Source organism: Perca flavescens, chromosome 5, assembly GCF_004354835.1.
Source record: "Perca flavescens isolate YP-PL-M2 chromosome 5, PFLA_1.0, whole genome shotgun sequence".
NCBI lineage: Eukaryota > Metazoa > Chordata > Actinopteri > Perciformes > Percidae > Perca > Perca flavescens.
Window position 1 is genome coordinate 29,348,230 of NC_041335.1, and position 22,217 is coordinate 29,370,446.

General features: G+C 39.6%; 1 protein-coding gene across 22 annotated transcripts in view; it reads right to left on the reverse strand.

The window, feature by feature from the left end:
- camk2b1 (calcium/calmodulin-dependent protein kinase (CaM kinase) II beta 1) overlaps positions 1-22,217 on the reverse strand; it is a 75,958-nt gene that overhangs the window by 24,807 nt on the left and 28,934 nt on the right. For 8 of the 22 annotated variants that reach the window (XM_028578030.1, XM_028578024.1, XM_028578027.1 and 5 more), the window contains exons 7-13: positions 14,360-14,462; positions 13,493-13,576; positions 13,239-13,333; positions 10,704-10,826; positions 10,374-10,457; positions 7,378-7,420; positions 4,762-4,857 (exon numbers count right to left, since the gene is read on the reverse strand). In XM_028578030.1, the coding sequence (XP_028433831.1) occupies positions 4,762-4,857; positions 7,378-7,420; positions 10,374-10,457; positions 10,704-10,826; positions 13,239-13,333; positions 13,493-13,576; positions 14,360-14,462 (628 nt within the window). Of the gene's footprint in view, positions 1-4,761; positions 4,858-7,377; positions 7,421-10,373; positions 10,458-10,703; positions 10,827-13,238; positions 13,334-13,492; positions 13,577-14,359; positions 14,463-17,818; positions 17,892-22,217 lie in introns of all 22 variants that reach the window. The other 14 variants (XM_028578034.1, XM_028578031.1, XM_028578021.1 and 11 more) reach the window with 3 other exon arrangements.

The window sequence follows — 22,217 nt, forward strand, 5'->3', positions numbered from 1 at the left end:
TAGTTATTGGCACTTGACCCTATACACCTCCATAGAAACAAGAATGACAAGTGGAGAAACAGTTAGCAAAAATGTTTTGTTATAATGAACAGGCGTGGTTTACTTTTTAGGCTGTATATTTGTGTTATTACATTACCTGGTTCCCATGACAGTGATATGAATATAAAGATGTATCCTGGGATTCATTCAAAACTTTCATTTGTTTAAAAAATTAATATTTTAACAAATCGTTTTAAAATTTGACTAAAAGAGACAATTATATTGTTAATCGCAATTATTTCTGAGACAATTAATTGTAAAGCAAAATTGGGTATTTGTTACAGCTCTAGTCACAATCTGAGTTATGGTGTTGAATGATAGCCAGAAAAGTGTTCTTGCTGAACATAATGATGTCACAGTGAAGTTGACCTTTGACCTTTTGGGTATAACATGTCATCACGTCATACGTTTATTCTTTTAGACATTTGTGTGAAATGTCATAATTAGCGCATGATTTTTTGAGATATGGTCAAAAGTGTTACTGTATGTCACAGTGACCTTGAACTTCGACCACCAAATTCTAATTCTTGTACTTGAGTCCGAGCAGACGTTTGTATCAAATTTGAAGAAATTCTCTCCAGGCGTTCCTGAGATATCGCGTTCACAAGAATGGGACGGACAGACGGACAACTTAAAAACATAATACATCCGGCCATGGCTGTCGACGAGGAGACAAAAAATCTGTATTGTAAATACAATACTTAACTTTACTTAATCTTAATAACTTGAAGTCTACATTTGTATAGAAGTTACTGTTATAGAGTTTTACTGAAAGCATCGTTTTACATCATAACATTACATGTCATTTAGCTGACACTTTTATCCAAAGCAACGTACAATTGCTATATATATATATATATATATATATATATATATATATCAGAGGTCACACGCCTCGGGAGCAACCAGGGGTTAAGTGTCTTGCTCAGGGACACATTGGTTGATGCTTCGCAGTGGGAATCGAACCCGGATCTCTCACACCAAAAGTATGGGTCATATCCACTGCGCCATCACCACCCATCAAGGGTTAAGAAACAGGTAAGAATAATAGATTACTTGAAGACATCCTATCTAAGAAGGTTTCTACATTACGAATGAACAGTAATCCGTTCTATTATGGCTACATAATGTAGAACAATTCAGCAACATTAATTTGGGAAATGCTGATGTCTATCTCTGCCAGTTCAAGTCCCAGACTCTTTTACTCCCCTAGACGTTGTCCTTCCTGGGACTTTTTAAAAGGGCTGAGTGCAATTTTAGGTCTAATCAGATGCAATCACATCAGCAGCCAGCCACGTTACATAAAACACTATTCCTGGCGGACTGTTTTTTTTTTCTTACTTTCTCTCTCCCTCTTCCTTCTCTCGCTAAACATGAAAAATAGCTACTTTCTAGTTTTCTCACTTTCGTTTCCAAGCATGCTCTGAGCCAGCTACACTGAAATTTCGACAGCTTTATTCCAGTAACAGAGGTCCAATCACAAGGAGGTCATTTCAAAGTCTAGTGGATCCCTGGTCCAGCCTTTTTAAGTAAAAAAGCACATCCTTACAAGTGGACTTGTAAAGCTGTCACTTCCACCATCTTTTGTTTTATTTATTTTTTTACTTTTCTGCCTCAGTGGTCAGTGTGGTCATGCTTGATGTGAGCTTTGCCCATTCAGCAGTCAAGAAATGAGCAATAGAAAGTGATTAAGAAGCACTACATAATCCGAAGGGATGTGCGAGTGACATAAATGTGCATGGTTTATTGTTATGCTGTTGTTCCTCCTTCCAAAGGCTGCTTGTTACTGAGAAGAAGAAATGGGGTCAGAATAGTGCCAAGTTCATTCTTGCCTATTCTCTGTTGGCTTGGCAGAGGAGGAGAGGATATAAAAAGGAGAGCAGAGAGGAAGAGCAAGTAGAAGATGAACAAAAGTCATAAGGGTATTTCATTGTGCTCTTTCCAAACACTATTATTCCGTCAAAGTGGCAAACTGGATCTTCTAAAAAAAACTGCTACGTTGCTAAAAATGCCTTGGGTTCCAGTGACGAAGAGGACATCTCTGTGGAAACCTGAAAAATCAAAAGGTAGCTTAAATCAAACGTGGAGGTGGAGAAGCAAGGGGCGCTCCTTACCTTGCCACAAATTACACATGAAGCAAGAAGAGAGAGGAGGAAGAGATTAAAACAAAATCACCTCTATAAATTCCCACTAAAAATCACGCAAGATGCACAACTGCAGGAGCGAAGCAAGGATGGGCATGGATTCACATGAAGAATCAGGGGCCAATCACACAAGCGCCCCCTGGAAATGCTATTAGCTACTGGAGAGACCTACTTAGGTGCAAGAGTTCCTCAATAACTTTTACTACACATAGCAAGTTGAAGGCCAGGACACATTACAAGGTGCATTTACCCTACTTCAGCGTGAGGATAGGGTGAGGTCAGGTAGATAGTAATTGTATTTGTGTGTATGAATATGCAAGATAAAGCGAGGCCTCCAGTAAGCCAGTGAGGCAGAGTGAGGCTGATAGGGGGAGGCAGCCCACTATAAATATTTGATTGGAGCCTAGCGCAGGCTCAGGGACACAGAGAGGACTGTGGGAGTCCCAGTGGGCCACAGAAACAAGGACACTGCCACTACTTCTGTCTCCTTGCTAGACTGTCATGCGAAGCTCTTTGTCGTTTATGCCTGCGGTTCATTTCTGCAAACCCGGAAAAATTATTAAAATGTCCTCTGAATCTACTGCTCTTGTATTTCACAGTTAAAATATTTGTGGTGTTGAAAATAGTCAAAAAAAGGACTCGACAGAAATGTCGCTACCTATCACCCATAGGTCTCTGAAGGAATGTTTGAAACTTATTATTGGGTTTACCAGAATTTACATCCTTCAAATACACAGTATTTTTCAAAACTGCCACAATATACTTTAAAACTGCAAATTGACTTTTCCAGCAACTAGCTTAGAGAAGCTAGTAAGGATGTAGAAAGCTAGATATTTTTTTCAGGAGGTGGCTGACCAAACAACAGCTAAAGGCTGTAAATATATATAAAGTAAATATTAGATTTACATTTGTCAGGGGGGCAGAAAAAAGGACTCTAAGGGGATGCCCATATTGTTGGGAGCTGCATGTGTACAGTAGGTTAACATGTCAGTATTTCTGCAAGTTTTATTTGGGACTCACTAAAGAAATATTAGTTTTATCACTTTGTATGCAATCATGCCAAATTTGCATTCTGTCTAAACAAACCACTACAATTAGGTTATAGAGTTTGAAATTAAAAGTGCAATAGATATCTATGGCATTGACTATCTAGCTATCTATCTTTCTATATAAATTCTGAACTATATACTGGTATACAATATGTGGACTTTTTTTATAGAAAATGCTCAGCTCAGATAGTGGGCTACTATGGGATGTATCCCTAATGCAAGAAATACAAAAAAAAAGTAAAGCAACAATTTCAAAAGGTTAGTGACTTCATGAGAACCAGCCCCAGCCGTGCATCTTCCACAGTGTTCACCATGCACGACAGTCTCCTCCCCTGTGTTGCAGCGCATGCAACAGTCTAGTGCCCCATGCAGCATTCACTGACAGCTCTTGGGCAGCTCCATCCTTAAAGTGACAGGGGTGAACTTTCTAGTGTCATTGTCAGGCAGAGAAAAAAAGAGAGGGGAAAAAGGAGTGAGGGGGAAAGTGAGATATGAAAGTATGACGAAAAGTGAGAGTGATGCTGGTGGTTATAGAAAAGTGACTTGAGATGTAAAATGATGTAAGATTATAGGGAAGGGAATGGGGTAAAATGGAGTGGTAATGTGACAGAGGTGAGGTGGGAGGAAAAAGTGAGAAGAAAAAGAAAGAAACAGAGAGACAGGACAGCAGTTTGGTTGGGCCGAGGCCATGCTCTGTGGCTGCGTGTAGAGATGAAGATGAATATGGGACAACAGCTATGACAAACCCTATCAGATCTCACACAGGAGGTGACAGATGTGCTTATGTGGAAAATGACAGCAAGAGCTGGGCTTCTATCTAAGTCCTTTACGAATTATAAAGCATCCACATAGAATGGGTAAATGGAAACTAAAATATACACAAAAACATCAAAAATGAATTTCTGATATGCTTCAAGTGGAATATGTTTTCCTTAATGAAGACGTTTTGCACAAAAAAAAACAGCAAAAGAAGCACCTTTGTCATATAAACTGTGAAGTAGGTTTGTAATTAAGACATCTATGATGAATTCCTACCGTCTCTCATTGCATCTATTGAGATTTGACCATTAGTTGTGTTTAACGATTGCCTTCCTTGGATGAAACCAACAAATATGGCCAATAATAGCTAAACAACATCTTTTCTAAAACTTGAACCCTTTGTGTTCTTTTCTTCTTGATGTGTTGGAGATTGAATAATTCATACTTGCCTTAACTCAGTGACTGTAAAAAACAAACACTTTAGTTGCATTTCATTTTTGTGATGTATTAAAAAGGATGCATAAAACCTGCTAGATAGTAAGATGGAAATATAGCTAATGCGGCAGATGATGAGTAAATGGAAGATGTAGTTGTGGTAGCGATGTGGTTAGCCATCATGCTCGGAGCTCCCATGCTGAGGAAGGAGGGAGGAGGCAGAGAAAAATGAAGGAGGGGAAATAGAAGAAGAGGAAGAATAAAGTGTAAGAGACAGGAACAGAGAAGGGGGAGTGGGGGAGGGGTGGCATGCCCTGGGTGAGCCACCATGCTACCTTGTTCCACCAGCCCTGCGGTGGTGCCGGCGGCTGCAGCCACTGCTGCTGCGGCTGCAGTTACAGAGGCTGGAGCGGCGGTCTGCCTGCTGCCCACTGTTAGGAGTCCAACAGCCAGTCACGCATGAAGAAAGAGAGTTACAAGGCAAAGAGGACAGGAAGACAAGAAAGAGGTGAATGAGGAACAGGGGGTAAATACGGAGAAATTGTTGAGTGATATAGAAAAAAGAGCAAAAAGAAAGAAATGTGAGGGGAGGGGGTGAGTCAGAGACAAAGCAGGTAGGTGGGCATGGAAGGGAAAAGAAAGACGGAGACAAACAGGGCTCATTAGTTCAGAGAAGGAGGATTAAACACAATGACATTATTTGGCTGTGACACAAATTCTGTCACATAAGAGATCCGCTGCTCTGACAGAAGGATCACCAGAGAAAAATGTCAGGGAGAGACACAAATCTCAACTTTCATCTGATATTCTTTGATGCTTGCATTTTGCGTCAATGTATCCCCAAAAGAAACAGCATTGTTGTTAGGATGAACCATGTATCCAGCTAATTTAAATAGCTCACGTTACTGTATTATGTGAACAGTTAACTTTATTATGTGGTGTTTTATTTTGCGGGGAATTAGCCATTTCTAGAGATTGCCTCCCTACATGTTCCACCGAAACAAGTTCCTTCCAAGACTAGTTTGCAGAGGTACCGTTGCTGCATCTAAAGCTTAGCCCCGACCAAGATGATTGTGATTGGTTTAAAGAAATGCAAACAAGCCAGAGTGTTTTTTCTCCTTATTTATGTATGGCATAGCCAGACCATACTCCAACGCTCACACAGTGCTGCAGAAAAGGATCTGGTAATGCGAGACTTTATGTTTACTGAAGCAGCATGCTTGCACACACACTGACATCACTCACATCTATATATGCAAAGTACAAACATTCTGTGCATGAACACAGACTCAAAGGTTGTGATTTAATTAAAACAGAATTATTCCGACAATCTGCTACCACGATTAACTCTGGGAAAATATATCACTGACAAAGTTGAATGTCAGACAATCATATGAAGCTTACAAATTAGCCTGGCTGCAATAAAACATTATTTCATACAAATTCTGACTTCATGTTGCATGCTAAATGTAAAAATAAATAATGAATTGACATTGAGCCTGTTACATTTTCATTTCACTGACCACAACAGTGCTGAAAATGCCTCATTAAGTGAAACTGATAAATCTTTTTTGTCGAGAAATACTGGAATCTTTGTCTCTCACTGTCTACAGAATAAATTAGGAAAGAAGAGGTCCCGACAGAAGAAATTAATTTGTGAAAGTGTCTCTTAGGCAGCCTCAGGTGGTGGAAGGTACAGATTTTATATTGTCTAGCTTAGAATATAGCAGAGATTTATAATAATTGTTTAACCTTCGAGAAAGTGTCATCTATTACAGAAATATACATGAATACAAGTACACAGACACATCCACAGCTTGCTGATCAAATTCAGTGTTTCCCCATATTTTACTGTGGCAGTTTAGCGCAGTACAAAACACTTCTACTTCAGGTTCAAATGATCTAACGTGCTAAAACGTTTCCACAGTGAGGACATTTAGAGCAATGGTAAGTATAAAAGTGTGGTCAGTAAAGAACTCTTTAGCTCAAACATCACCACATCATGAGAGCAGTGGAGAAACAAGGTAACTGTGATGAAAGTAAATTTAGAACAGAGGAATATTTCATATATCTATTTCATGAGACAGGTGCGTAGGAGAGGGAAAAGTCAAAAGTTTAAAACAAACTCCTGCACACTGTCTATCTTGCAAAAATACATTTATTTGTGATATTGCTAGACATTCATTCATTTTGCCTGAAAGTCTCACACTGAAACGTTGGATGTAAGCTAAAAGTTAACTAAAACTGCAAATCTAGACCAGTTCTTTGCTGTTTAGTTATTGTGAATATAAAAGCTTTTGAGTTGCAAATCTAAACCATTTAACTGAACTGAAAATGCTTTTAATGTGAATTTTTTTTCTAAAAGTCACATTAATTTAACAGCTGTTTTGTTAAGTACTTGATGAAGAAGACGATGCTTTGTATTGCACTGGTCTAAGTTGTATTACCTTAGTTAGAAACAGAAATACTTGAATAGAGAAAAGGCAAACACTGACATTGCATTAAGACGAAATGAAAATGTGATAAACCATGAATCTATTTTTTTTTGGTCAAGGGAGACAAATAGGTCTGTTAATAAATGTTTACTGTTGCCAGCGTTTACAAGGCACACGCCACCATTTTGGCAGATTAGGAAGGAGAATAAAATTATTGATATTTACATTGGATAAGTCAGGTTTTGGGTTAAGTATCACTTTTAAAGAGCCATAGATTCCACCAAAATGGTGGCATGTTCCTAAAAACCAAACTGACTGTTGCAGACTTGCTTATATTCAACACACATTTTAGTTAGCCTTGGTAGTATTTACATATAGCGATACAACCGGCATGCAGACAATAAACTCCCTACAATTAGCATGTTTACATAAACCTTATGTTGATTGATGTTGGTTCACTGACATGAATTGTATATAATAATGAGGGATACAGGAATTATGTCCAGAAACACTTACCAGAGAAATTTCGAGAAACCAGCATGGTAGTAAGAATGGCCCCCTGAGAATAAAACAAAAAAGAACAGTTCAATCTTAACCATTTAAATCAGTAGCATAATCATTTTGACATTTTTATACAAACAAACAACATTTTGCCACTCTCTGTCACTGACTAATGAACCACAGTAGTGATTCATCCAATACCCTCGCGATTAAAGCTCTTGAATTTGTGGTTTTAAACTCAAAACAAACATGGGTCTTTACTTGGAAAAATTCTGACTCACATCAGGGGAAACCTAAAACTTTATAAAAATGAAATCCAAAGAAAACACTGCACTGAAATAGTTTCCCCAGCACTGTTTAATTGACAGATAATGTCTGAAATGTGACGTTTATGAGCCATGCTCATGCTTACCACTAAAGAAATAACCACAATTAAAACCAAACAAAACACCTAAAAACACAAACCTGGCTCTATACAGTAAGAAGAAATAATACAGAGTTGAACTGCATGTGTAAACTACAGAGACCTGTTCACTTCTAAATTATACTAACGGCATGGACAATAGGGCATGACAGAGAGGGAGGGCAAATGGAGGGAGAGAGAGAGAGAGAGAGAGAGAGAGAGAGAGAGAGAGAGAGAGAGAGAGAGAGACTTTTCTCAGGAGAGATAATGTACAACTGGAGCTGATAACTTTTTATAGGGCTATTAAAATGGTACTGAACTGCAAAGAGACCATAGTACTTAACAGAGGTTGCTGCAGAGGTTGATAATATACCTCATATCTGAATAGCTAAAATGAGATGCCACTCTACCATAATAACCATCGCAAAGGCAGTGCAAAAACTATGTGGGTGTCTTTTTTTTTCCCTCAATGGTAGATATCTTTTTTGGAACATATTTTCTTGTATTTGTTAGTTGTAGAGATGATGGCTCACAGTCTGTCACTCACATTTTCTCACCATGTTCTATTTCGGTTTGTGAGTTCATATAATGTTTCCGTCAAAATAATGCCTCTAGCTGATTTTCTTTTATAATGTAATGTTTTGTGCAACGTTCACTGTCTTTGAATTCCTTGTATGTTTTGTTTGTAATTAACAGTTTTAGTTGTTTACTATGTAATCGAATGTCTAACCATGCCGGTGTCCATTTCTTTCTAAATGTGAAAAGCCAGTGGCAATTGGTCCATGCTAATGGCATGTTGAATGGTCCAACATTTGCCTGCAGCCACCTGCTTTTCTGTTTCCAGTGTCCCATGTGCTGGTATTTGAGCCATGCCAAGACTGGCCAACAGCAGCAGGGTAACAGTGGCCTGCTCCAATGGCTAAGCTGTTGCATCCGAACAAAATGTCAGCAATAAATCAGTGAAGAAGGGAAACTTTGCATGGAGGATAAGTCTGGATCTAAGAGCTTCAAGAATTCTTACTGCCTTTTCTAATAACCTCAGTGCCAAAATCATGAGCAAAAGCATATGACATCTCTACTAAACACATTTTATGCTAGGTGTGATGGCCTAGGCCACACAGGTTAAAACAGCCAGCAATGGTAGTACACATATTAATGTATTGTGCAGTCAGCCACACCCCAAACAATTCAGGCATCAAAACAAACACATTACACTGTTTGGTTAATTCATAATCCACGTTTATTTCCTTTAGTTTTACATGGTTTATATGGAGTGCACTCTTTTCTACATTGTAAGGTTTTCTGTTATATTAATCATTATTTTCTGTCTTTGTTACCATGCTGGTGGTGAGGTCCATCCCGGTGCAGAAAAAGCATGGCCAAAGGTGAAGGACTGTTATATACTATGGCCTGCAAATTGAGCCTTACCATCGGCTACCATGCTGGAGGGGGGATTTAGGTTTAGGTTTGGTTTATTTTTATCAGTTGCGACAAAGCCGGTTTACGGAAAGTCTTTCCACTCCTATTCAGCCCTGTTGTACCGAATTTGGTTGCAGTTCTACCAGAGTTCCACTGGGGGTGATCGCAGGCGAGTGCAAAATAAATGGGATTATATGGAGCTAGACGGCAAAATTTGTCTCTTTTGCCTGATTTGATTGTAGTTTTTGCAAGTTCAACATGGATTATAGGTCCAAAGTTGAATGAACGAGTACTTAAGTCATTTTGATTTCTTACAGGTTGAGTCGTTGTTGCCTATAACACGCTAGCATTCTGCTAATGAATGCTGATTGGTCAGTGAAGGACTGATTACGATTGGAGAGCCTAACCTGTTAGCTGTGTTGTCAATGCCTCGAGAGAACAAAGGAAGCGACTCAGAGCTTGCCGTAAAGCCGTATCTCTGGCCGTATATGTCTATGACGTCATGGACATATTAAAAGGCTTTTTAGAACAAAAAAGCCACTTTAAAAAAATCTAACACCCAGCAGTGTGTATTTTCTTAGCCTCCCCCTAGGATTTTGAGGGGTATAGCTTCATAGAGTCCCATTCATTCTGCACTCACCTGTGAGCGCCCCCTATATGGATCAAGAGTGGAACTGCAACCAGTTCAGAAGCTGGAAGTAACGAGAGAGTGGAACTTCTTCCCTTATTAGAAATTCTTTGGTTGCAATTATGTCCATTTTGGTTTTCCCCGTGTGTAATTTGGTTTGGCAAAGTCGGGGAAATGTCCCCTTTTGTCTCATTCAAGGTCGGTTTGCTGAGTTCATATCTTGTTTTGTAGCTGCTATTTTTGGGTTAAGTTATATTGTGCTGACCTTTTTTATAGGCCTAGATATTAAGTTCTTGGTTTATATTGTTGCATTTTTTGGGTAAATAAAAACCCACTTTTCAACAAACTCCTGTTTTCCTCATTGTTTTAATGCTTGTTCTCTGACACTAGGCCATCTTGAATTTATAGATCACAAACATTACAGGAAACGGTAAGGAGTTACTTTGGTAACCCCAAAATGATGGGAAAGAATACAGTTGCAGAAAGGATTATTTAATCATGTATAAGAGCTTATTAGAGCAGAAGAGGGAGATATTTGAGAGGATGAGCATGCAAACAGACCTTGAGTTTCCTTCTGGCATTGAATTTCTTCAGGCACTCCACAGTCTCCTGTCTGTGCATCATAGACGCCACCGTGGACCGTTGCTGGGAGAAATAAGAAGACAAGGAGGAGTAGGAGAAGAGGATGAGAAGAACAAATAGAGACAACGTTGGAAAGAGGAGGAAGAAAAAAACAAGAATAAATCAGTTAATCAAGGTTTTTGTGTTTGCTGTGATCAAACGACTTGTATGTCCGAGTTAGAACTCTTTTCTATGCGTGCAGTAGTGTAACGAGAAGTGTGAAAAAAATAACTGCTGTCCGCATGTCTAGCTCAAGCAGGGGACACTTACGCAGACCCATGGGTGCTTAAGGGCCTCCTGAGCAGTGATCCTCTTGGCTGGGTTGATGGTCAGCATCTGGTTGATCAGGTTTTTGGCCTCTGGGGTGACTGTGTCCCACTCTGGGGAAGGGAACTAAAGGGACAAACATAACCACGTCTTATTATTCAGTGTAGAGCTGATTAGTTGATTAATCGATTCTTCAGTTGACAGAAATATTCAGCAATTATTTGGATAATCAATTTATTGTTTCAGTCATTTTTCAATCAAACATTTGCCGGTTTCAGCTACTTGATTGTGAGAATCAGCTGCTTTTTTTCTGGATCATTTCATTGTACATTAAATATATTCACGTTTTGGACCATTAGTTGGACAAAACAAGCAACCCAAAGACAACACCTTGGGCTCTGGGAAATTGATGAGCAGACTTAACCATTAATTAACCATTAATCGATAAAATAATCAGCATATTAATCAATAAATCTTACTTGCAGCACTAAATCAGTGAATTGCACTAGTGTTGAAATTCTTTAGCAAGCCCATTTAAAAAGACTGAACTATTATTGTTATTGTCCGTTTCTGTCTGCTTTTGAGGTATTCACAATTATTGTCACCACAATTTACACTAAACAAAAGGACAGAATTCAATAGGTAGGGAACAGGCCATACTTATCATGGTCATGTTTAAGATGCAAGTTCAAATCTTAATTGGCCCTCAAAATTCATATGGAGAAACTTCACTGATTAGCTAGACAGCACATGACATTGACAGAAAATCTAACAAAAATCTTATAAAGCCCAGGGGAACTTCAGTCAGGTGTAGATGGTGTAATTCTGTTAACCTGTGAAGCTAACATAGATCATTTCAGTACCATCCAGGCTTCAAATCCAAAGGCAACAATGCATGCCACTTTCCCTTCAAAATTAAACTTGGTTTGATATTTCTTTGACTTTCTCTTTGAATGCTACCAAAGTCACCTGTATCAGTTACTACATTTGCATGTCTTTGTTTTCTGCTGCACTGCTTATACCAACTCGCTGATGGTCACAATGTCTGATGAGTTTCAAGTCCCCTTTGAGACCCTTTAATGCCTCTCATATTGAACTTAATATTCAACCTTTATTTATCGTGGGGAGATCATTGAGGGGCAACCTCCATTTGCAATGTCATCGAGTCAGATTACAAAGACAAATACAGAACAACAACACAGAAAGCACATATCATAAGAAATATAGAAAGACAATAAAACATTCAGAATTGGAAAATTATTCCATAAATACATTAGGATAATAGGGATGCAAAAGAAAAAAACAATTATGTAAAGCAGTTACAAGTAGAAGTTTGCTGGTTTAAAACCAGATTTCTAAATTGTCCAAAAGGCACAATTGAGTTGATTTTAAGAAAGTGCTGTAATTTGTTCCAGGAGTCAGGTGCACTAAAACCAAAATCAATTTTTTCCAAGTTCAGACCGAGCTTGTGGAACATGAAGTAAAAGCCAGTCAGCAGAGCGGGTCTGATAATGTCCCTCTGAGTAACAGAGAAGTTCTGTAAGGGAAGATAGCAGTTTTCCGACAATAGATAAAGAGATACCAGTGAGTATCTAGTCTTTCTCGGAGAGAAGACCACCCAAAACTTTCATATAAAATACAATGATGTGTACCATGACCGGTAATGAATCTCACGGCAGAGTGATAGACTGAGTCCGGAGATTTAAAAGTTGAAGATAATGCATGTTTATAAATCACATCACCATAGTCCAAGACAGACATGAAAACTGCCTCAACAACCCTTTTCCTACAAACATGAAAAAGATGCTTTTGTTTCTGTAGCAATAGGCAATTTTTTTTTGCCTGAGTCTGCACACAAGATTATCAATGTGAAATTTGAAGGAGAGTTTTTCATCAATTCAGAAGCCAAGATATTAATATACTGTGACTCTCTCAATCGGAGGTCCGTTCATAGTGAAAATATTAAGGTTAGAATAATATAAAGCTCTGACTCTTAATATTATGTCTGAAAAGTAAGCGGATTTATTTGTTGGATAGTTTTACAGTAAACACGTAGACAGAGACAGAGGGAGAGAATAACAAACAATACAGGTCACAGGCCCGATATGAACCCAGGATGTCGCCAGTTTGTGTGCCTTCAACATTACAGCCACTGTGGCCCCCTGTGGCTGTGTTTTTCATCAGCATCAGAAGGTCAGTCCAAGCAACGCCCCAAGCAATTTGTTAAGGTATTCTAAACACATCAGGTCCGGTTGTGTTTAGCCATAAATGTCGAGGTCTGTTTGAGTCCAGAGTCCCTGCCAGAGAATAAGTCATCCTCTCTCTCTCTCTCTGTCTCTCTCTCTCTCTATTTGGCATGAACTTAAATGTGATCTAAGGTGAGGCTCCCTCTCTTGCACCCCTTGAAATATGAATGAGGTGACTGTGTTACGTAACAGCTGCCAAAAAGGAACGAGGGTAGTGGGAGGACAAGATGTAAGGGCATTACAGCAGGAGGGGAGAAGTAAAGAGAGCAAAAGAGAAGGAGAGGAGACTCACATCGTAAGCCCCAGCTTTAATCTGCTGGTACAGCTTGTGCTGGTCCTCATCCCAGAAAGGAGGGTAACCCACCAGCAGGATGTAGAGGATCACCCCTGAGACAGGCAAAAACACATATGGACACACACACACACACACACACACACACACACACACACACACACACACACACAGAAAATGTGTTTAGTGTACAGTTATCTAGTAATGTGTGTTTCAAGTGTGTGAATGAGTGTGTGTCTCTCTGTACAACTCACCGCAGGCCCAGATGTCCACAGGTTTGCCATATGCCTCCTTCCTCAATACCTCAGGGGACAGGTACCCCGGTGTGCCAGCAAATCCTGCAGTAAACACACACGCACATGCACACGCACACAATTGATTGACATACTTATGGCAACAGATTGTGCATCTGCTATCCTTGGATCATTTTACATAGAAAGCAAGATAATCTTCCGTTTGCTAAGACCTATTCATCCACACAGTGGGCTGGGTCTTATAGACAGATTTGAGGCTTTAAGGTCAGTGGATTGTGAAAGATTGGCAAATCTCCCTTTAAGGAAAGCCAGCCTGATCTTTGTAGAAGAGATCCAGGTGAGAAACGGAAGTGTGTCTTAACAGTACTATTCTGAGACTGACAGGTTCACCCCGCTCACGTCTTGTTTTTTCTCTGCTAATTAATCTCCATGTACAAGCAAACACCTGCAATACTCTGGACCTTTATGGTCAGAGTTTGACATCCCTGATAACGAAAAATAGAACTGAAGATGTCACTAGAAGAAGGGGAAAGGGAGCATAAATATATGACCATTGTTAGCACAAGATCAATATTGGTTCACCATTTATCAAATACAAAAAACGGACGTGAAAGACAAACTGTTTATCTAATCACCTACAAGGTATTTTTTTTTTTTTATTATTTTTATATTTTTGAACATAGAACATTGCAAGGTATTTTTTTGAAAGTGCCTGCCCTTTTTCCAAACAGTTTCCAGCTTCTCAGATGATTCGGTTTAACAGAATTAACCCTGCTGCGCCAGGTTAGTTATAATGAGCCCCTTTATAGCTTAAGATAAATACACATAAGATACAGATGTGATAACTTCTGTATCTGCTGTACCTACCAAACCAGGCCTGCTGATCCCCCTGTACCTCAATGGCCAGGCCAAAGTCGGCCAGCTTCACTGCGGCATTCTTACATTTGCTTGCTAGAAGCAGGTTCTCTGGCTAAAGTGGGGAAGAGGAGAGGATTAAGGTTACCAAACATGTACACGGTGGGTGAAGAGCTGGACTTAGATAGCTACTGTATGCATGCACAAAGTTTGTAATGGGGTTTATTAAGAACATTCTTATCAACACTGTATATTCAGCACACACGCACACTACGCAACCTAGTCAGTCTGCAGTGCTTTTCTGTCCTAGCCTCATGTGGTGTGCCGTGGTCTAGAGGCTCCATCTCTGTGGCCCAGATAATACAGCCAGCCTCATTATTCTCCGTCAGAAGAGGGCTCTAATAATGGGCTGCTATCCCCACTGGCACCTGCTCTTTCTCATTTTGTCTCTCTACATCGCGCTCAACTCTCACTTAATTAATGTCTCTGTACAAGCAACCGGCAATCTTGAATGACAAATAAAAGCACTCTGGTGGGGAATATTAATACAAAATATAAAACTTTTAATGCATTGAAAATAAATAAATAAATTACCAGGCTATCTAACAAGATTACTACAACAGAGCGCTAGGCTAGGTTTGACGATACTGGCTTTTTCACTCTAACCTTTACACTGAACTCCAGTGTAACATTACATAGAAACTTATGCATTTAGATCTTTGGCTCTGCCCATATATGGTTTAACCCTACCAGTAAAATTATTTCTGCCTTTAGATCAGCTCTGCCTTCAGGATTGGCTTGTATAACTTTAACTGCCAACCTGGTTTATTATTAAATTTAGGCTACATTTTTGTCACTGCCTTTCCTGCATTGCAGCAGTGTGTCTTTGCATCTGGTGCCTTCCTCCCTCCAGGAACAGGAATGCTGTGTATTTAAAGCGCATATACTTTAAACTGTGCATGTATAGCCTTTGAGCCCATAAGTAAAAATGTGAGTGAGCGAACCAGTAATCCTGAAGTGCCGTGCCTACCTTGTGTCATCATATTCCCCCAGCTCTACCACTTGGTTAGGCTTTACTCTGTTATAAACGAGGAAATTAGAACTTGCCAACACTGCAGCAGTAAGATAATCCGTGAAAACGGATGTGGGTGGAAATTCTGATGAAGCATGCACTTCCATAAAAAAAGATGCATAAATGCAATACAAAACATCCAGGCCACATGTTCAGACATAACAGCAATCGCCATCACTTTTTTGATTCAAGCGCTCCTTCCCTCTCCATCTCTTAAGCACACACATGACTTAGACACACAGCACACTGATGACTAGCAACTGGTTTGATTGAAAGGGAGAGAGAGGGAGGGTGTATGGAAGATAAAGAAAGCTGTATTTGAGAGCAGTTTATGAGTGGGAGTTTCAAATGAAAAGATTCCCATCTTTCTCTCTTCCCTTCCATGTGTCTGTCTGTAGAGGATCTGCAGCTGGTGTGGTATTCCTGACTAATTCCCTTAGAGAAAGTGATGGAGATGTAGACCTACATTAAAAAGGCACTCCAATTTAAGAAGACTGCTGTGGTGTAAAAATAGAAACTGGCCCTAACTAATTTTATTTTACATTAAACAAATGACTGAGTTTGTGTGTCTGGATTATACTGTAGCCAGGGCTAGGTATTGTTTTACATTTTTTGATACTATTGCCAACCAGAACCCTGAAAGAAATACCTAAAATAACGCTCTTTTGGAGTTTTTCTATGAAATCCTTCACCTAATATGTTGACCAAACACTGGTAGCATGGACTAGTCTAAAGTTGTGTCTTCTATATAAGAATCTATCTGATAAAAAAAGAACACTGTGTTTCAGACATATTTAAGTTTGATTCCCAGGCCTAATTAAAGTATTGTCTATTTTCATTACTTGTGTCAGACTAAAAATACTGCCTTTCAGATTGACATATAATCTGCAAGGCAGTGCACTTTTCATTTTTTTTAAACGACAAAAAAACAATATACAATTTGCTGTACAGTCTGAACAATATAGAGCTGGCACACATTAATTTGTTTGCTGTGATGTCATCTCATTCCCACATACTCCATAACCCAGTTCCTAATTTGAGGGATCTTGTCACCCAGAATGTCCTCAGTCATCACACTATGACCTATTGCATTAAATGCTCTCTGATGCTTAGGTGTGAAACCAGATAGGCGTGTCGGCTAAATAAAGAAATATCCACAACAGTTCTGATAAACACAACACGCCTTCCCTGGAATGCTGGGACTGACATTTGCATAGAAGAGGTCTACTTGACAAAGTGCATCATGCAAGGCAAGTTGCGACATACAAGCATGCATAAACAAGAACGCGACTAGGTGCAAGACATGACAGCAAGAGGACTGGAAACAGTTCAATTTCTATCTGTCTAAATGCAGATTTACATCCAGCTTATCATATTTAAGGTGCTGCTATAGGGGAAACTTTTCCACAAGCACAGCATTAAGCCAAATTGAATCACTAACAGACTTAAGCAAAACTTCAGTTTGGTTGTTAGTCAGTCCACAGCCAACAATCAATGCTTGCTACACAATCTCACTCAAAAAATTTCATTTCAAGCTCAGCAAAAAACAAAGCTTAATAAGAACTATATGACATATGTATAGACGTCTACAAAATGAATCTATTAAGCAATCCACAGTTTTAAGAAACTTGTTACAAGTTCAAATTTAGCAACTGGCGCTCAGTTTCCAACCCTAAAAGTGACTGTGCTACCAGCCAGTCAGCCAAAACAAATGTCACATCACAAGTCAATTGATGGCAGTTTACAAAAAATTAGCTGTCACAATTGAAGAACTGAGGGTCTTTCTGATCCAGAAAGGCAATCAAAACCACATAATTATGGGCCATCTTGGGTGGATCCATTGACAAAGAAAAGGGGCCGGCTGTGCAATGACAAGATCCTGTTCCGAAAAGGTTACAGAGCAGTGGCATTGGTCAGCCAGCATGACCAGCGTTGCATGCTTGAAATCTCCACAGACTGGGGGAAGCGGTGTTTACACAGTAGGAAAACAAGGTGACTGCACAGAGCTGGAGGCTGTGTACGGAAGGGCAGAGCCAGAAAAAGATCGGAGGTGGTATTTGACAGAATCGTGGTGATCGCCATGAAGCTGTAGGGACAGTTCTAACTCTGGGGAAAGGAGCTTTGGCCCGATTCTAAGATGGCATTCTAACTGCACAACCAACTATTGTGTAGGCCTAACTTTCATGATATAGGGTTACAAAGAGAGTAATTGTATTTATATCAAAATTCAAACCCTCTGTTAGTCCTGAGGCTTTGCAGGTGACATGAGATCCACAAACATTACACACATGTTCTCATTTACTTATCAGACTTACACAGACTAAACAAATACCCCCCACATCTTACACAAATACTTAAGAACACTCTTAAGGGACCGCAAGAAGATCCTCATCACTCACCTTCAGGTCCCGGTGCACCACACCCATTTGATGGCAGTGAAGCACCGCCTCCAGGATCTGCTGGATGCAATGACTGCATGCAAACACCAAGGGGGGGGGGCGCATGTTAGTCTGAGCAGCGCTACAATCCCGTGCACAGGCCAAGGGTTTGGGGAGGGAAGGTGGGGGGAGGTATGATGGAGGAGTTGGAGGGAATTATGGGGTACAACAGGGGTTTGAAAGGGCTCTTCTGTTGGCAGCCGTCACACCTTTAATTGGTTTCGGTTGACCCACAGCTAAGCACACACCCAAGATTATGCTAATTAAGCCAATCAGGGTTCACTTTAATAGCTTCCTACTAGTTAGCTACATAGGCTAGGTTAGCTAACCATTGTGGCCCAAAAATAAGACCTACTGTAAAACACATTTCAGAGATCACCAACATTTTCTATGATCACAATACACAGACGTAAGACAAAAATGGATGGTATGCTTGCTCGCTCTTCTGTGTTGAGCTTCCCGCATAAAAGGTGGCCTGAGAATGAAACGACTGCGGGAATAAAGTGGTTCAAACACCTTATAGAGATGTCAGATGTCATGAACGACATTCATTAGTGAGGTTTTTGGGGGTTGGTTGTAGCTCTGGGTTCCACTAGGTTTGCCTGAAAGCTGTTAGCTGTGGGTGCTCTGCAACAGAAGATTCCTTTAAGTGTATCTATTCTGCAACCAACCAATGGATAGTCTCTGTGATCTTCATCTTAGAAACTCTATTCTTTGTAGATGAGTTTATCCATGGACACACTCATCTAAGAAACATTTTACAGGCTGAGGCTGGATTCCAGATGCCCCACCTCCCTCCATTTTTTAGTCAGCAGGCCTTGAGTGATGAAAGACGGTGTGAGAATGTGGCTAGCCATGGGGGCACAGAAGGCGTTGATGAAGGAGGTAAGGGAAGGAGTGAGTCATTGTGCAATTAATAACATTTAAAATGTGTCTGGGACCAATGCCATGTCTACTGCCAGCCTATCTGGCCTCTGCTGACAAGAACTGTCACTCTGATGTCCATTAGCTACTGGACACTAAAAATACAAACACAAAAGTCAAAAACTGTGCAAGGGACGCTAAAGGAATGATTGAGGTTTGAGTCTATACAGAAATTAGATGATATATCTGAGCGGGGGAAGAAGATATACATATACTGTATATCCGACGAGACAGACAACATGTACATGTGTGCATAGGGCCATGTACATTGCCAGGAGGTGTGGACTGATGCAGAGCTGCGTGAAAACACACGACCACAAGCACATATGCTGTTTGGGATGTGGCGTTGTCTGTGGGAAAAAGCGTGAATATTTGCGTGTGCTTCCTGTGCACTGACAATGTCAGAGTTCATCAAAATTCAGAGTGAAGTTAGTGTTTTTATTTTAATGGATTAAAAAATCCACCCTGCAACTGTTATGAAACTTGCATTTTTGTTGTGTTTAACATTTTGGGATTTCTAAATGTTAATCTCAAATGGGTACCATATGACATGATGTCAAAAAATCCCAAGATGAGAAAACAGCAGCTTGTTGACCTTTGTGTATTATTGAAAATGATGAATGAAAAATACAACAATTATTTTAGGCATTCAGGGGTTGTGGTGTATAATGGATTGTTTCTTGTGTGCAGTCTTGAAGTTTGCATTATTTACGTAGTCATCTTGATTCCGCTTGCATCTAATATAAAACCCCTTCCATCCTGGTGCCTGGACTTGTGTGAGAAGGCTATGTCAATTTTAACAGTTATCTTGTGTTTTATCTCAATATTTCTTGATCAAACAAAGACTACTCAGTAAACTATTAGCCTGACAATTAGATCAGAAACTGAGCTGTAAATAGGGGGCAGCCTAATCTAACAAACATACGGGACCACAAAGCCTGATTTACAGAATAAAGGAGTCTGGCCAGTCTGCGAAATATTGTAACATGAGAGAAACTAGAGATGGCCCGATACCATTTTTTGCTTCCCGATACCGATTCCGATACCTGAACATGTGTATCGCCCGATACCGAGTACCGATCCGATACCAGTGTGTCATATGTTTTATTATGTTTACTAACTGTATACTACTATCCCTGTATGGATGTGATATTATTTCTATCTTTGTGAAACATGAACAAACACAAACAATGAACGCCACAGAACTTTCTTTTATTGTCCAGTTTGACAGTCAGTTATAACGGAAAAAGAACATAAATAATCTACTTTAACATAGATTTTCTTTAGGGCTTTATTACGTGGTATCGGATCGGTGCATTAACTCCAGTACTTCCCGATACCGATACCAGCGTTTTAGGCAGTATCGGAGCCGATACCGATACTGGTATCGGTATCGGATCATCTCTAAGAGAAACAAGAGAAAGGGAAAGAAAGAAAGTGAGACACAGAAACAGAGAGAGCGGGAGAGAGATAAAGATGGACTGGCATGGCTGTAAAGTTCAGGGCTATAAATTAAAATCCTGTGTCTTGTTACTAAAGGTCTCCCAATGAATAAATACTAGGCAGGTCACATCTACAGCCCAAATGCTAAGAACTATGTGTGTGTGCGCTGAGAGATGACTAAAAGCCAACATAAGCATGTGACTGCATGCATCTGTAAATGTGCGGTCGAGGCTAAAGGGACTTCCATCTATGATATGTATGTGTGTTCTCCTAGACCCTCATTCACACATAATGTGTGCCTGTGTGTAGGTATGCATGCAGTTCAGTGTGTGTGTGTGTGTGTGTTTGTGTGTGTGTGTGTTTGTGTCCATTTGCATCCTCCCCCCACTTTGTCAGCTGTTGAGCTCTGTAACTCACAGGATGAGAATCTTCTGCGTGTGTGTGTGTGTGTTTGCATCTGATGGAAGGTGTTCATCCCAAACGTTCCTGTGTTAGTTAGCAGTTAGGTGTGGTAATGCCAGGGAAATCACACTCAATATTTGCTGTATTTTAAGATCCATTCTGTAGTGTTCCTGTTCATCCGTTGTTTTAACTACACTGTCTATAAAAAGCCAGCTTTATGCACACGGTTTGTGAAGCAGTGTTTCTGTGTACGTATGCAATCTGCTATAAGACATGTTTGTTTATGGTTCTGTTGCAAGTTACCCCACTTCACAGTATTCTTCAAAGAGGAATTGAATAATTACGTCTACAGATCACAACCACAAATGGGACTTCAAACAATGCTCATTTTTAACTCTGGTTCTGGATAAAAGTGATGTTGCAGTTGACAATAAAATTTGTGTATTACTGTGAATTGTCATTTTTTAGAAAGGTATTTTCTGTGAACTAATGTAGACTAGATGTACTACTAGTTCTTCCTGTCTGTTGTTGCACTTGAAATTTGCTATAAAATGAAAAGTACATTGTCAATAAAAGGTACTGCTACAAATGCATAGCTTGAAGTAAAAAAACATCAGCCTTTTTTAGGATTATCTCCTCAAGAATAGCCATCAAATGATTTAAATGTTTGTATCCATAATAACAGCAATTTCTATTTCTACTACTAGCCTACTCTTAACGCCATCACTGTAAATACTGCTGCTAATTATAATTATGGAAACATTACAATAAATCAGACAATATACAATTTTACATTGTGATTTTGGTGATTAAGCAAGCAATAAAACTGTACTTTGACACATTAAAAGTTGGCCCAAAGGCGATAAGCCTTCAGTGTGCTACCGTAAGATTATCTGTTGTAGTAGTTGCAGATATTGTGTGAGCACTAATTACCTTTCATATAATATACTATTAAAAACCTGGTGGCTCAAAGTAAAGAATTAATGATGGCTGTAGAGACAATCTGGTAGTTTAAGTAAGATCTCTAGTTGGTGATCATCATGTAGCAAGTAGTTTTTCAGAAAAGAGCATTCATTTATGCTTTCTTTTGCCATAACAGTCACTACTCACTGATTACATCAGTGTGGCAAAACACTACACTGAATTTTATGAACTCACATTTATGTCAGGGTAAGAATGTGTGTAAACTGAGTGTGCGTAAGAGGGTTTAACTTCTAATACTTCATATCTCTGGCTTAAGGATATTTAGAGGAAAGGGGGCAGCACTGTTTCAGCATAAACCTAAAAGTAACAATAGTGAATTTGTGTAGAGAAGACAGCATCCTGTGAAACTGCCCTGAGGGTTTACTATGGCATGAGGCATAATTCGGGGCCAAAGAAAATAGCATCTCCATACATAACCCACCAGCTCAGGGGATGCTTACAGTATAAGAATATCATTAAACATAACAAATCATTTGTTTTTTTCAATGCAGCGCAGTTCTTTTGTAGCATTTTACTTTCTCCAAACACTATTAAAATGCGTGTGATGTTAAATGAGGCTGCCTTGAAAATACAGGGATCAATACAATAAAATAAATGACTCAAAGCC